General features: G+C 44.6%; 1 protein-coding gene across 5 annotated transcripts in view; it reads right to left on the bottom strand.

Moving 5' to 3' along the window:
- The window catches only part of LOC118397254 (limbic system-associated membrane protein-like), a 1,147,967-nt gene that overhangs the window by 18,387 nt on the left and 1,115,450 nt on the right, over positions 1-14,130 (bottom strand). For all 5 annotated transcript variants that reach the window (XM_035791838.2, XM_035791839.2, XM_035791837.2 and 2 more), the window contains one exon: positions 8,880-9,005. In XM_035791838.2, coding sequence (XP_035647731.1) covers positions 8,880-9,005 — 126 coding nt within the window. The remainder of the gene's footprint in view (positions 1-8,879; positions 9,006-14,130) is intronic.

The raw sequence follows: 14,130 nt of genomic DNA, 5'->3' as shown, positions 1-14,130 counted from the left end.
TATGAATATGACCCAATTCTTTTTGTTTAATTCATTACTCTATTGGATAAAAAAAAATGTCGCCCAGGAGGCTTGAGCAGCCTCTTGATAAACATGAATCTCTTTACATACACTTCAAGTATTAACTCTCGGAAACAAAGTAACAATGAGAAATAGGCTTACCGTCACCAGGAAAGAACCTGTTTCTATAGCTATTCTATCTCTGTGTGGATTCAGCAGGCATACGTCACTGCTTTCCATGGGCCCCATGGGGAATGGAAAAGTGATTGATTTGGAGCACATTCAAAATCCCATGATGGCACAGCCATACAACTCTATGCTAATCCAGTGAGTGAGCGAGAAGCCCAATGAGGTGGGAGAGCATGGAGTGCACATTTCTTATTTCACATAATCATCTTAGAATGTCGGAGCAATAAATCAGCTTGAGTGGGAAGGAGAGAGAGGAATCCCAAATCACAGACATCGATAGTTTGTGTGGGTGTGTGTGCTTTTGTTCGTGGCTGTGTGTGAACTGTAGAAAAACGGAAGACAGGTGTGCGTGTGCGAGAGAGTGTGCGTCTATGCCTGTATCCTGTTCTGACTGGGTATACAAGTTTAAGACATGAATAGGTGTTATCTACCATTCTCCCCCTAAAGTCCTGGGTTCACTCAGTTAAAAACAAAGCCAATGATGTTGCCTTGACGCAGACAGAGCCCTAAGAGAAGTGTCCAAGACCATCCCGTTGAGCGGCTAGCTCTGCCTAGCATTTACTAAACATCCCCCTTCACTTCAGCTTATTGTGAATACAGGCAAAACGTTTAAGGTCCAAGACATTCAGCACCGCACTTCTCGAACTTGCTTTGTGCCCGGATGTACTTTCGATCGGCCGCGTATCTATCTTGCTAAGCCGCAAACGCATGACAAGCTATGACAATTAAATAAACCATTTCCACTTCATGACTCTCCCCCATTTATGATGAACGGTGTTTATTATGAAAACGGAACTTAAGAACTTCTCTACGAAAATGGCACTTAAAATTCAACCTTGATGAAAAGCTCAATTTTGCTTGTGCCATGCTTTGAATTTATCATGTTGCCTGTGCACCAGCAACAATGAAAGACAAGGCATATCATTATCTTCCAACAAATTCTAATAGTGAATAAGAGGCGTACGACCCTAGGGCTATCTAGCACCAGGATTGGGGAGCAACATAACAGTGCACTGGTCCGTGAGCCTCACACTCATAAATGTGTGGTGAAAGGTTATTTGCATTGAACCGTATTGGGATTGTCTCAACAATTGAATTGCCTTCAATTCTTGGGAAAGCAACGACATTATGGTGAAGGCACAACAGAGAAGGAGAGAGCTTCCAACCACAGAGGGTTACTGAGGGGACCATTCCGTTTATTCCGTTCAAGCCATTACTATGAGTCATCCTCCCCAATTAAGGTGCCACCAACCTCCTGTGTCCCCCAACCCACTACCACCTCCCAACCACTCCCCCAGACACACACACACACACACACACACACACACACACACACACACACACACACACACACACACACACACACACACACACACACACACACACACACACACACACACACACACACACACACACACAGTCCCCTGCCAGGAGGGAGCTGAGAGCCTGCAGCAGCATATAACTCCTCTCAGAATGAATCAGATGGGACTGGGTAGGTCAACTCTAATCCTGGTCACATTAGCATGGAATCACAGAAATTCCACTCACGTTTGAGCCTCGTACTGCAGCACGGAATGCCCACCTAGCCAAAAGAGCCCTTATACTTTTGATGACATGTTAGTTCAACTGTGTGTGTGTGTGTGTGTGTGTGTGTGTGTGTGTGTGTGTGTGTGTGTGTGTGTGTGTGTGTGTGTGTGTGTGTGTGTGTGTGTGTGTGTGTGTGTGTGTGTGTGAGCGTCTGTTGGCGAGCCAGTGTTTTGTACAGACCTTTCATAAGGGAATTAGAAGGCAGATTTGAGACACTATAGTGAGCAAAGCACAAACCACCAGTGAGGAGAGACTCAGCATCAGGTAGCAGCGCAACTGCAGTTGGCAACTAAATGCTCATTTGCATGACCATGCATTATTCATGAGCATCATTTACCACTATGCGAAATGTTAGATTTATTTTGTGAATAGTAATTTATGCTAAGCAGTTGATTTGAGGAGAACTTGGGGAGAAGGGTCCAAAATGGCTCTGCAACATTTATTTTCTTTTGTCTCCGCTACTTTCCAAGTGTTGTCAAATGGCAAACGCTCGGCTTTATCTTTCCCAAACACATGGAGTCAATCTTTTTGTCGGGCCATTGTCTGATTTCGATGATGAGGGGTCAATACATAATTACCCATTAGCCTGTTCTTTAAGACTCTTAGTGGGAAGATAATGAACAAGTGACTGAGCTGAAGCACCACCCCATCTCGATCATTATGTTGGTCACATCAGCAGTTAGAGGGCCAACCTCAATGAAAACAACCACATGCTTACATATATGGAGGTCTTTAGGGAAACACTTTCACTTCAGTGAAAGACCACTCTTAGATAAAAACCCAAAAGCTCAAAACTATTTTACAGATATCATTCCCATTAGTGCAGGCTTGCCGTATCACGCTGACCAGCGCATCAGATAAACAAATCTATTTTATTGAATCGTAGACTACACATTATTCCAGCATGGCTTCTAATTTCCTGAGTCTTTATGGATTGGTCAAATAGGGTGGCCTTGGGACACGCTCTTTGTGTTGACCAAGGACACTCAGGTCACATCACCCTTAGCACATCCCATGATGCACCACATTGTGGTCACAAAGGCCTGGAGGGGGAGCTGAGAGTGATGATGGGAGAGAGTCACACAACAACAAGTGTGGCTGGGTGGTGCTAATGGTGTGTGTGTGTGTGTATGGACGGGATAAACCTTCAGTGACAGTGGACAGGTCCGGGATCAGCTGCAGTGCCAGATGAGGCGCTCTCTCTCTGTCTCTGATCCCTGGGGAGAGCACTTAATCCCCTCCCACGAGCAGCCCTCTACATGTGTCACACCCGCTGCCAGGGCTGAACCTGAGCCACCCTGACAAGGGCCTGTCACATCTCACAGTTCACAGCCTTCTCAGGGACAGCCTGGAGAATGTCAGCAAGGCGCTGCCTGTTTCCTGCACTGAGCACAGAGGAGCAGTGAGCCTTCCATGAACATGCAAGTCAGGGACCTTGGGATTGTGTGGCTAGTTCTGGGAAGTTCTCTACTTTAATCTCAGGGCTGACAGAGGTGGGGACTGGAGTGTGTAGCACGCTGAGCTGTGCTGGACAGGGATGAGTGGTGTATTGTTGAGACCTAGTCCAAGTCACTCATAGTACAGAGAATGGCAGGGACAGACTTTGACCAGAAATAGATCAGGGAATCTCTAACACCCGGCCCATTGTTTACCTCAAGGCCGCCACACCGGCCCGAGTCTCACATGATTATCCAAATAATTATAATCTTGTTAAAAAAACAGCAACTATTAATACAGCCCACTGTGTTAAAGATGGACCAGCCCATCTGGTATTTGCCCTATGGCTAGTCCACCCTTCAGCATGGCTGGTTTCAGAGTAGTATGGGGAGAACACCCTTATATAACAGCGAGGATGTTGTTTTAGAATACATTTGAATCTAGTCTGATTTTAACATCCCTGTCTGAGCATAATGGTAAATTGGTTTGACTAGATGTCTCCTAATGTGCAGTACATTTGACATTTTAGTCATTTAGCAGACACTCTTATCAAGAGTGACATACAATTAGTGCATTCATCTTAAGATAGCTAGGTGAGACAACAACACATCCCAATCGTATCAAGTACATATTTTTCTCAACAAAGTACACCACAAGATGTAAAGTGATTTGCAAGAATAATTAATGTGCAAGAATAAGTCTGGATGTTGGGAGGAGCGAGCCATCATCCCGGCTTGTCCAGGTGTGTGAGTTCTCATGTCACACCTTGGTCTTAGTATTTGTTCAGGCCAGGGTGTGACATGGGTTTATTGTGTTGTCGTATTGGGGTTTTTGTAGGCATTGGGATTGTGGTTGATTAGGGGTGTGTCTAGTTTAGGCTGGGCTGCCTGAGGCGGTTCTCAATCAGAGTCAGGTGATTCTTGTTGTCTCTGATGGGGAACCGTATTTAGGTAGCCTGGGTTTCACTGTGTATTTCGTGGGTGATTGTTCCTGTCTCTGTGGAGTGTTCACCAGATAGGCTGTAATAGGTTTCACGTTCCGTTTGTTGTTTTTGTATTTATTAGTTATTTCATGTATCGTTCCGTTTTTTCTTCATTAAAGACATGAGTAACCACCACTCTGCATTTCGGTCCGACTCTCTTTCAACAAACGAAGAACGCCGTTACAGAATCACCCACCACACACGGACCGAGTGGCGTGGTAACAGGCAGCGACAGCAGGAGCAGCAAAAGGAGGATGAATTATTTGGAGAATGGACATGGGAAGACGTGTTGGATGGTAAAGGTTGTTACACTTGGGAGGAGATACTGGCCGGAAGAGATCGCCTCCCATGGGAACAGGTGGAGGCACTTAGGAGAGCAGAGGCAGCCGGAGATAGGAGCCGATGATACGAGGGAACACGGTTGGCAAGGAAGCCCGAAAAGCAGCCCAAAAAAATTATTGGGGGGGCTTACAGGGAGTATGGCTATGCCAGGTAGGAGACCTGCGCAAACTCCCTGTGCTTACCGGGGGGCTAGAGAGACCGGGCAGGCACCGTGTTATGCTATGGAGCGCACGGTGTTTCCAGTGCGGGTGCATAGCCCGGTGCGGTTCATACCAGCCCTTCGTATTGGTCGGGCTAGAGTGGGCATCGAGCCAGGTAAGGTTGGGCAGGCTCGGTGCTCAAGAGCTCCAGTGCGCCTGCACGGTCCGGTCTATCCAGAGCCACCTCCACACACCAGTCCTCCGGTAGCAGCTCCCCGCACCAGGCTTCCTGTGCGTGTCCTCGCTCCAGTATCACCAGTGCCAGCACCACGCATCAGGCCTACAGTGCGCCTCGCCTCTCCTGTGCTGTCGGAGTCTCCCGCCTGTTCAGCGCTATCAGAGCCTTCCTCCTCTACAGCGCTGCTGGAGTCTCCTGTCTGTTCAGCGCTATCAGAGCCTTTCTCCTCTCCTGCGCTGTCGGAGTCTCCCGCCTGTTCAGCGCTATCAGAGCCTTCCTCCTCGACAGCGCTGCCGGAGCGTCCTGCCTGTTCGGAGCAGCCTGAGCTGTCAGTCTGCATGAAGCAACCAGAGCTGTCAGTCTGCATGAAGCAGCCAGAGCTGTCAGTCTGCATGAAGCAGCCAGAGCTGCCAGTCTGCAAGGAGCTGCCAGTCTGCAAGGAGCTGTCAGTCTGCAAGGAGCTGTCAGTCTGCATGGAGCAGTCAGAGCTGTCAGCCTGCATGGAGCAGCCAGAGCTGTCAGTCTGTATGAAGCAGCCAGAGCTGTCAGTCTGTATGAAGCAGCCAGAGCTGTCAGTCTGTATGAAGCAGCCAGAGTTGTCAGTCTGCAAAGAGCTGCCAGTCTGCAAGGAGCTGTCAGTCTGCAAGGAGCTGTCAGTCTGCAAGGAGCTGTCAGCCTGCATGGAGCAGCCAGAGCTGTCAGTCTGCAAGGAGCTGTCAGTCTGCATAGAGCAGCTAGATCCGGTGGTCCTTCTGTAGCTCAGTTGGTAGAGCATGGCGCTTGTAACACCAGGGTAGTGGGTTCGATCCCTGGGACCACCCATACGTAGAATGTATGCACACATGACTGTAAGTCGCTTTGGATAAAAGCGTCTGCTAAATGGCATATTTCTTTTTATTTCTTAGATCCGCCAGTCAGCCATGATCTTCCAGATTCCAACCAGATTCTTCCAGATCTGCCAGTCAACCAGTCTCTTCCAGATCTGCCAGTCAACCAGTCTCTTCCAGATCTGCTAGCCAACCAGAATCTTCCAGATCCGCCAGCCAGCCAGGATCTACCGGAGCCTACTACCTGCCTGAGCTTCATCTCAGTACTGAGCTTCCTCTCAGTACTGGGCTTTCTCTCAGTTCCGGGCTGCCCCTCAGTTCCGAGCTGCCCCTCAGTTCCGAGCTGCCCCTCAGTCCCGAGCTGCCCCTCAGTCCCGAGCTGCCCCAGTCCCGAGCTGCCCCTCAGTCCCGAGCTGCCCCTCAGTCACGAGCTGCTCCTCAGTTCAGTGGGGTTCTGGGTGAGGACTATTAGGCCATGGTCGGCGGCGAGGGTGGATTATCCCAGGACGCGAAGGGGAGTGGGGTCCACGTCCCGAGCCGGAACCGCCACCATGGACAGACGCCCACCCGGACCCTCCCTATGGTTTTGAGGTGCGTCCGGGAGTCCGCACCTTGGTGGGGGGGGGGGTTCTGTCACGCCTTGGTCTTAGTATTTTGTGTTTTCTTTAATTATTTGTTCAGGCCAGGGTGTGACATGGGTTTATTGTATTGTCGTATTGTTTTTTTTTAGGCATTGGGATTGTGGTTGATTAGGGGTGTGTCTAGTTTAGGCTGGGCTGCCTGAGGCGTTTCTCAATCAGAGTCAGGTGATTCTTGTTGTCTCTGATGGGGAACCGTATTTAGGTAGCCTGGGTTTCACTGTGTATTTCGTGGGTAATTGTTCCTGTCTCTGTGTAGTGTTCACCAGATAGGCTGTAATAGGTTTCACGTTCCGTTTGTTGTTTTTGTATTTATTAGTTATTTCATGTATCGTTCCGTTTTTTCTTCATTAAAGACATGAGTAACCACCACGCTGCATTTCGGGCCGACTCTCTTTCAACAAACGAAGAACGGCGTTACATCTCATCAGTAGAGTGGAGGTTGATCCTGGCTATACCCCTGCAGCATTAAATGAGTGCCAAAAGGCATTATATCAGGGGCGGGAACATCAAATGCATAATTTAACATGAATTAACTGCGCTCAGCTCTTGAATTATCCAATGATGTGAGTGAGCACACATTTAATGAGATCTCTTATTCGCATACTTAAACATACCCCTCAAAAACATAGCTTTTTCCCTCAAAAAGCCATGTACCACTGATGTCTGTGAGTGGCTTCCCATAGCCCAAAGCGTGTAATATGAAGAGCACCAAAGGGCATGTATATTTCATACTTGTCTGACTTCCATTTTGGTGGTCCGGGAAGCGTGCACTGAAAGATTCCTTGCTTACCAAGAGTTCCACTTTCTTCGCAGCATTTTCAGTGTGGTGCCCTCCGCCCCCGCCTGTGACCTTTACAGATACACTTCGGAAAAAAACATTGGATGGGGTGGAGACACACTGAGGCAGAGCACAGGCCCAGAGAGAACGGACGCTGTACGCCTTGCTCTATTGATCACATCCCCACACACAGTAAGCCCGGCAATGTTCTGCTTCCCAGTCAATATCAGGGACAACAACATCCCACGTCCTCAATGAATACAACTATTGGCATAAAATGCAATAGCTGACACTTTCTTACTTCCAATCCTAATGTGTGTACAACGTGGAAATCTCTCAAATACCTGAATAAATAGCACATACTTTTGCTAAGCCTGCATTTTCCCTGTATCTGCATCTTTTCAGGAAGGAAAATAGGGGCTAGAATTTAGGAGGGAGACAACAGACTAATGTCATGGTTTCTCTCTGTAACTCTGGGAAGCGAATAGTGGCGAACCCAGACCATGCAGGGAGAGCTGAAATAGAAAAGGACAGTTCTTTCATCCAATACATCATTTTAAGTCATGTTACAGTTTCAATTGTGCTCTCTGTTATACTCTGCTAGAATAATGAAGAGGCACTCCTCTGTCAATCTGACAAGTCTGAAAGAATAATATCAATCTTGACTCTGGTGGAAAAGTGGGGACTGTGTGTTTTTCTACTTTTCCATTGCGTCTGCTTTTTTATTAGACGCAAACATTCAAACGATAAAAATAACGATCTGCTTGTAACCACTATCAAAATCATAGACAGAGCCGTCAAACGAGATCAAAATTATAGCTTTAACCAGGTTTTGAAGCTATAAAGTGTTTGCTTGCAAAATGCCTTGTTGACAAACAATGGAGAAAAGACAAGCTTATATTTTGGGGTTCTAAAAGGGTCCAACGGTGAAACTCAGCTCATTAAGGCATTTAGAAGTTATCTTCTTCAATAATCAATGTCTATTCATCGCTACACTAAAAGTTTAACAAAAATGTATGCACTACAAAGGTTTGATCTGCAGTTTGATAGCAAAGCATGAACATTTCAAAATGGAGTATTGGAAAATAAAATTCCTGGGATAATTGGCTGTAATGGTTCGATTTAGAGCAACCACAACAACATATTGGTTTCATTATTGCAATCCGTTAGAGGGCTTTCACTCTAAAGAAATTGCATTGTCAAATCATCCAGTTCTGTGTTTGAATGAAAGGGGAGTGTGAGAAGCTGCAGGTGTGTCTCGGTAATGTATAGGTGTTCTTCAGGCATGCACAACTCAATGAGATGATCACTACCTTTTGGGAACGAGGCAAACCAACCGTGTTGACCACATCCACAGGGAGACAACAACATTAAGCAACCGGACATCATTACTCTCCCTCTCTTCAAGTCTACTATCTTTCTCTTTCTTCCTTTCGCTCTCTCTCTCGATCTCTCTCAGAAATAATAAGCATCCTGTATACCTGAAGTAAACGTAACCTAAAGAATTGACTGGAGGATTGCACATAGAATAATGTGAAAACATGGAGAAACAAGGACGAATACCCCGTTTCATTTTAAACACAGGAACCCTCGCCCAACTCCCAACCCCACCCCTCCCCTTCATGTCCGAGAACACAGATATACGGTGATAAGCAACAATGACAAAATGCTGGCCTTTGATAAGAGTCAGATGCTACTGGGTTCTTATTGGCTCTTACCTGATGGATTGAGCAGTCGCCAGGTGATTGATGGATCTGGCCTCCCATTGGCTAGACAACTCAATGTCACATTGCTGCCTTCGTTCACAGTGATGTCTTCCGAAACTTTGTAAATGTTTGCCGGAACTGCAAGAGAAAGTGCCATTGGTCATTGTTTATTAATGTAGTAGTAAAAACATGGAGAGTAGCATTTCATCTAAAGCAGATATAGTGGCTGTAAAAACAGACATACATTTTTCTAATATCAGTAGAAGCATTTTCATTGGTAGGGCTCGAGTCTTCTTAAGAACCGTGTAATGGATTTTCGAAGGCAAGAATAGGAACCACAGTGTAGTATTACATTGAATGAAGTATATGGTTTATGAAATATTCAAATACTACTAAATCGTGTCTACATGTCAATTGCTCATGTCTACATTTATCAACAACATTACGCAAACGGCTGTGGCATGAACATAATTCCTTACAATACGTTTGTCGCTGTGGAATAGGCTATATGTCCATTTTTTAAGTATAGTTGAATGCAAAAGTTTGAATTCAAAAAGTATTGCAATGTTAATTCAACAAGACAATGGAAGTTGAGAAGCAACTTCAAATGGAAAAGAGTTTCTGTAGCTCAACCCAATCCATTACCCACCAAAAGATTCAATTAGCTGAAACGCTAGGTGCATGACTTTGACTGATGTTCAAAGAAAGCCGAACGTTTGTCATCTGAATGTAATGTTTAATCGGCCTTCTACCTCTCAATTCTGATTTACTCTGCACCTAAACAAATAAAACAGGGAACGTATTACTCAGATAAAACTGCTCTGACAAATTAAGAAAGCGAGGTGCACTCCATTTTCTCATTGGTCAGCAATTCAACTGTAATCAATCTGAGTGCACAGAGAGGGCACACAGACATCATTGTGGATTTCAAAACTGTGGGTGGATGGAGGCGAGGTGTTGTATACGCATATCTTTGCTAGAAACTATTGATCAACGACTTGTAAATGATGAATGGGGCAAAATACATAGAGAGTCATACAGAAACATTTCATTGTAGAAGTTGAACAAGTAGCTCAACGCGTACAAATGCACATATACTGCATATGTCCATATACCACTCTCAGGTATAATAAATATGGTCTATCGCATTCCCATGTCACCTAAAATAAGACGTGTTGTCGTCAAGGTGAGTCAAACTTGTAGTTGCCATGCAGTTTGATACTTGACAACATGGAAAACATGTTCTATTTGTTGTCAAATATGACAGAGGAATAATCAATACATCAGTGTGCCTCTGGATTTCCCCCCCAAAAGGTCTGTTTTTATACTGATACCATGCAACGTCCCTGAGCTGATGCTTTATACTCTTCTCTAGATTCCCTCTCTTTGGCCAGTACAGCCTGTCCCTTTAATGACATCTGACAACATAGCTATTTTATTGCCAAACAACATTAAATGAAGCCATACAGAGTTATTGCATGAGTCAAATGACCACAGAAAGTGAAGATGTGTTTTTCAATAAGGGAAGGATTGAAGTGACAGGGAATCCAATAGCTTTTTCTCAAAGAAGCGGAATGGAAATATCAATGCTCTGATTGGCTGAATGAGGACCCGAGCATTAATCCAAACCAGGCCAGTCGCACAGATAAAAATTAGTTTGAGAGAAAACAACAGCTCCCAGACAGATAACCCTGTCACGTTCTAAACAGAAATAGTGGAGGCGGTTCATGAGTCAAATGAATAAAGAGTCTAAACTCTAAACCATTTCAACATAGTGGCTATAGCTCCCAGCAAGGATTGCAATCTTAGTCATGGGTCAGCCTTCAAGGAACAATATTTGAAAGGGCAGTTCTTTGAAAAACTCTTTCCCTGGCTGCCCAGGATTCTAAAGCGACGTACAAGGGATTGTGTGAGGTCGATCTGACACACGAAGCCTAGAGAAATAATTTGCTGTTCCTGGTTAAATGGGATCAAGCTTTAGCTTCTGCCAAAACATGTATTTTGCCTTTCAAGAAACACATCAATGATTTAATCTACAGGCTGAGAAAAGTAGTATAACTTTTTAACATTTCTTTCCCACATTTTTTGATTTGAGCATTTTCAAATTTCTTTAAAATCATTGTAAATATTTTTTCTTTCCAACCTCGTCAACATAGTCACATTTTGAGTCAGCTTATTATATCCCAAAGACCAAGTGATCCTAGAAAAAAAGTGAAAAACAAATACAAACGTATCACGCAAATACATTGACCTATGCTTCAACTTTGACAATACAACTTCAAAGCCTTGGAAGCATGAGAAACTACAACGTAATTAGAAGAAGCTTGTTTTATCACAAATCCATGTGATAATATAACCTGACAGTCAGCTTCAGGCTTTTCCTGGATTCCTGACAAGCCAAACCACCCAGGGAGGTAGCGATGATCAAAGTCCCAGAATGGTTAACCTCAGAGAAGTGTAAAGAAACCCAGCCGTACCGGCAGTGTCACAGATGTACTGATCAATGTGTTTACTTTCAAGCCACAGCCTTTTAATCTAGCTATGACTCATCTTTAGCTGAAAAGGGTGGACAGAGAGAGAGACACACACACAGAAAATAGAACAGAATTAGCTTGGTAGCCGATTAAGATTCTCACTATCGCACTCTGCCTGGCACATGCATGCACGCACGTACAACCATTTCAAGGTACTATGCATGAAATGAGCCTTCCAGTTGAAAGAGAGAGGATGACAACAACAGGTATTCCCAGCCAAAAATGTCTCACACCTGCATTGTGTAATGTCTCAAACTACATTGAACAAAAATATAAACGCATGTAAAGTGTCGGTCCCATGTTTCACGGGCTGAATTAAGAGAAATGTTCCATACACACAAAAAGCATATTTCTCAAAAACTTTGGGAACAAATTTGTTTACATCTCGGTTAGTAAGCATTTCTCCTTTGCCAAGATAATCCAGGTGTGGCATATCAAGAAGCTGATTAAACAGCATGATCATTACACCGGTGCACCTTGTGCTGGGAACAATAAAAGGCAACTCTAAAGTGTGCAGTTTTGCCACACAACCACAGATGTCTCAAGATGAGGGAGCATGCAATTGTCATACTGACTGCAGGAATGTCCACCAGAGCTGTTACCAGAAAATGTAATGTTCATTTCTCTACCATAAGCCGCCTCCAACGTCATTTTAGAGAATTTGGCAGTAGGTACAGCCGGCAAAGTGCATGGCATTGTGTGGGTGAGCGGTTTACTGATGGCAAAGTTGTGAACAGAGTGCCCCATGGTGGCGGTGGGGTTATGGTATGGGCAGGCATAAGCTACGAACACAATTGGCCCATTATGAGATCTATTTATTTTAACAGATGCATATCTGTATTCCCAGTCATGGGAAATCCATAGATTAGGGCCTAATGCATGTATTTCAATTGACTGATTTCCTTATATGAACTGTAACTCAGTAAAATCTTTGCATGTTGTGTTTATATTTTTGTTCAGTATACTTGCTATTCATGTAAAAATACAGGTGCATCATGCCAGGAACGTTGACCTTCCTACAAAATAATATCCTTCTATCGGTTATTTTTCCTAGTAGCAGTTTTTTTTGTGAAAGTCCTTTTCGTATACGATCAGTCGAAACAGCCTTTGGGTTAGTCTGGGTTAGTCTGCTATCAAGTAGAGCACCACACTTTGACGTACTCCATAGTCAAATCAATAACAAATCACAGTGAGGTATAACGTTAAAACCGGTTAAAACAGAGATGATTATATTTCCTTGAACACCAGTAATTCAGAGCTCTTTGAATAACTCTACTACCATACCAACTGACCTCTGTGGATCGCTCCTTCTGTCTCTCCACCCACGGCATCCTGCCACGTTCAGACATGACATTTGGACCGCTGATGTTACAGGCCCAAGTGTTGTCGAGGCAATTATGTTTCCGTAATTTGAATCATTAAAGCATAATCAGTGGAAAGCGCTCGCAGCACTGAGTTCTGCTTTTAGCACTAGCTGCCAATTACTTTCCTCGATGTGCAAAGAGGTCGTTAAACCCGGGAACCTTTCAGATGACACAGAACAACCTCCTGAATGTTGTGACACCTCTGAAATGTAATAAAATCACCTAAAACAAGCTCATGATTGGCGGCTGGGTGCCTCCCCAAACCTTGACCCAAAGAGGCAATCTGTTACTGCGGAAACAGTGAGAATGACAGCCAGGCAATCTTGTCCATTCAAGGTCTTTAAAGGAGAGGCAACCATCAATTTAGTGGGCGTCTTCAGGATTGGGACTTTTGCGGTCAAAGTGTTTATGCATAAAGCCTACACTCCTCTTTCAAAAGCCCAGAGGACATGACACATACAAACATGAGTAAGCTCTTGAACACTGTCATTGTGAGTCTGCTTGAGTAAGGCAGCATTGAAAAGTAAAAAGAACAGACACAATTAACCAAACTGTTCGTTTAAAAAAAATCCTCCTAACAGATTCTGTCAATAGAAAAATATTGTTGCAGGGAAGTAGAGCCTTGTGATCTGATTCATCGTTAGTTTGTCTGTTTTTGTAAGCATACGCTTACATTTTCAATGCTCATAAACCTATGACTCATTGATCCTAGCCCCTTTGAATTCTTCATGGTGTCAATGTGAGTTACCACTATGACAAATCAGTATTTCACTAAATACGAACAAACTCTGGAGTTTGCCAGTTTCCTCATAATAACAAACAAGAACGTGACTCCAACATGTCTGATCAGAGACCTCGGGGTGCGTTTTTTTCTGCAGCGGCTGCCACTGTGGAGCTGAAAGAGATGGCACACTTTTAACAGGATACTGCAGTGCACAGAGCCACCGAGCAGTGGGTGCCTCGGCCCATTTCATTGTGCACTTCTGGCAGAACTGCTGGAGCTGCTGCTCGTAGCTGCTCCACTAACATAATCATCGCCAGCAGCACTCCATGATCTAAACTAAAGCTCTCTCTGAACTTTCAAAGGGGAGCGAGGACGTCAAATAGACTAATACCCATTGGAGGCACTTTTGAGCAAGGCTTTGTGTGGATGTGGAGAGACATTTGGAGGCAGTTCCTGCTGGCCAGATAAAGGTCTTCTTGAGGACAAATTCCCGATTAATTCAAATGTAGCTTTTTTTCTTTAGAGATGTTCCAGTGGAGGGCGGAGAGGTTTCCACAAGGACAGAGACTCGTAAATCATACAAACAAATAATTGGTGTTTGTGTTGAAAGGAGAAAACAATGGGAAAGGAAAAGGTAGCGG

This window comes from Oncorhynchus keta, chromosome 18 (assembly GCF_023373465.1).
Source record: "Oncorhynchus keta strain PuntledgeMale-10-30-2019 chromosome 18, Oket_V2, whole genome shotgun sequence".
In the NCBI taxonomy this organism is placed as follows: domain Eukaryota; kingdom Metazoa; phylum Chordata; class Actinopteri; order Salmoniformes; family Salmonidae; genus Oncorhynchus; species Oncorhynchus keta.
The sequence above is the reverse complement of the archived record's forward strand: the minus strand, read 5'-3'. Positions and strand labels throughout refer to the sequence as shown.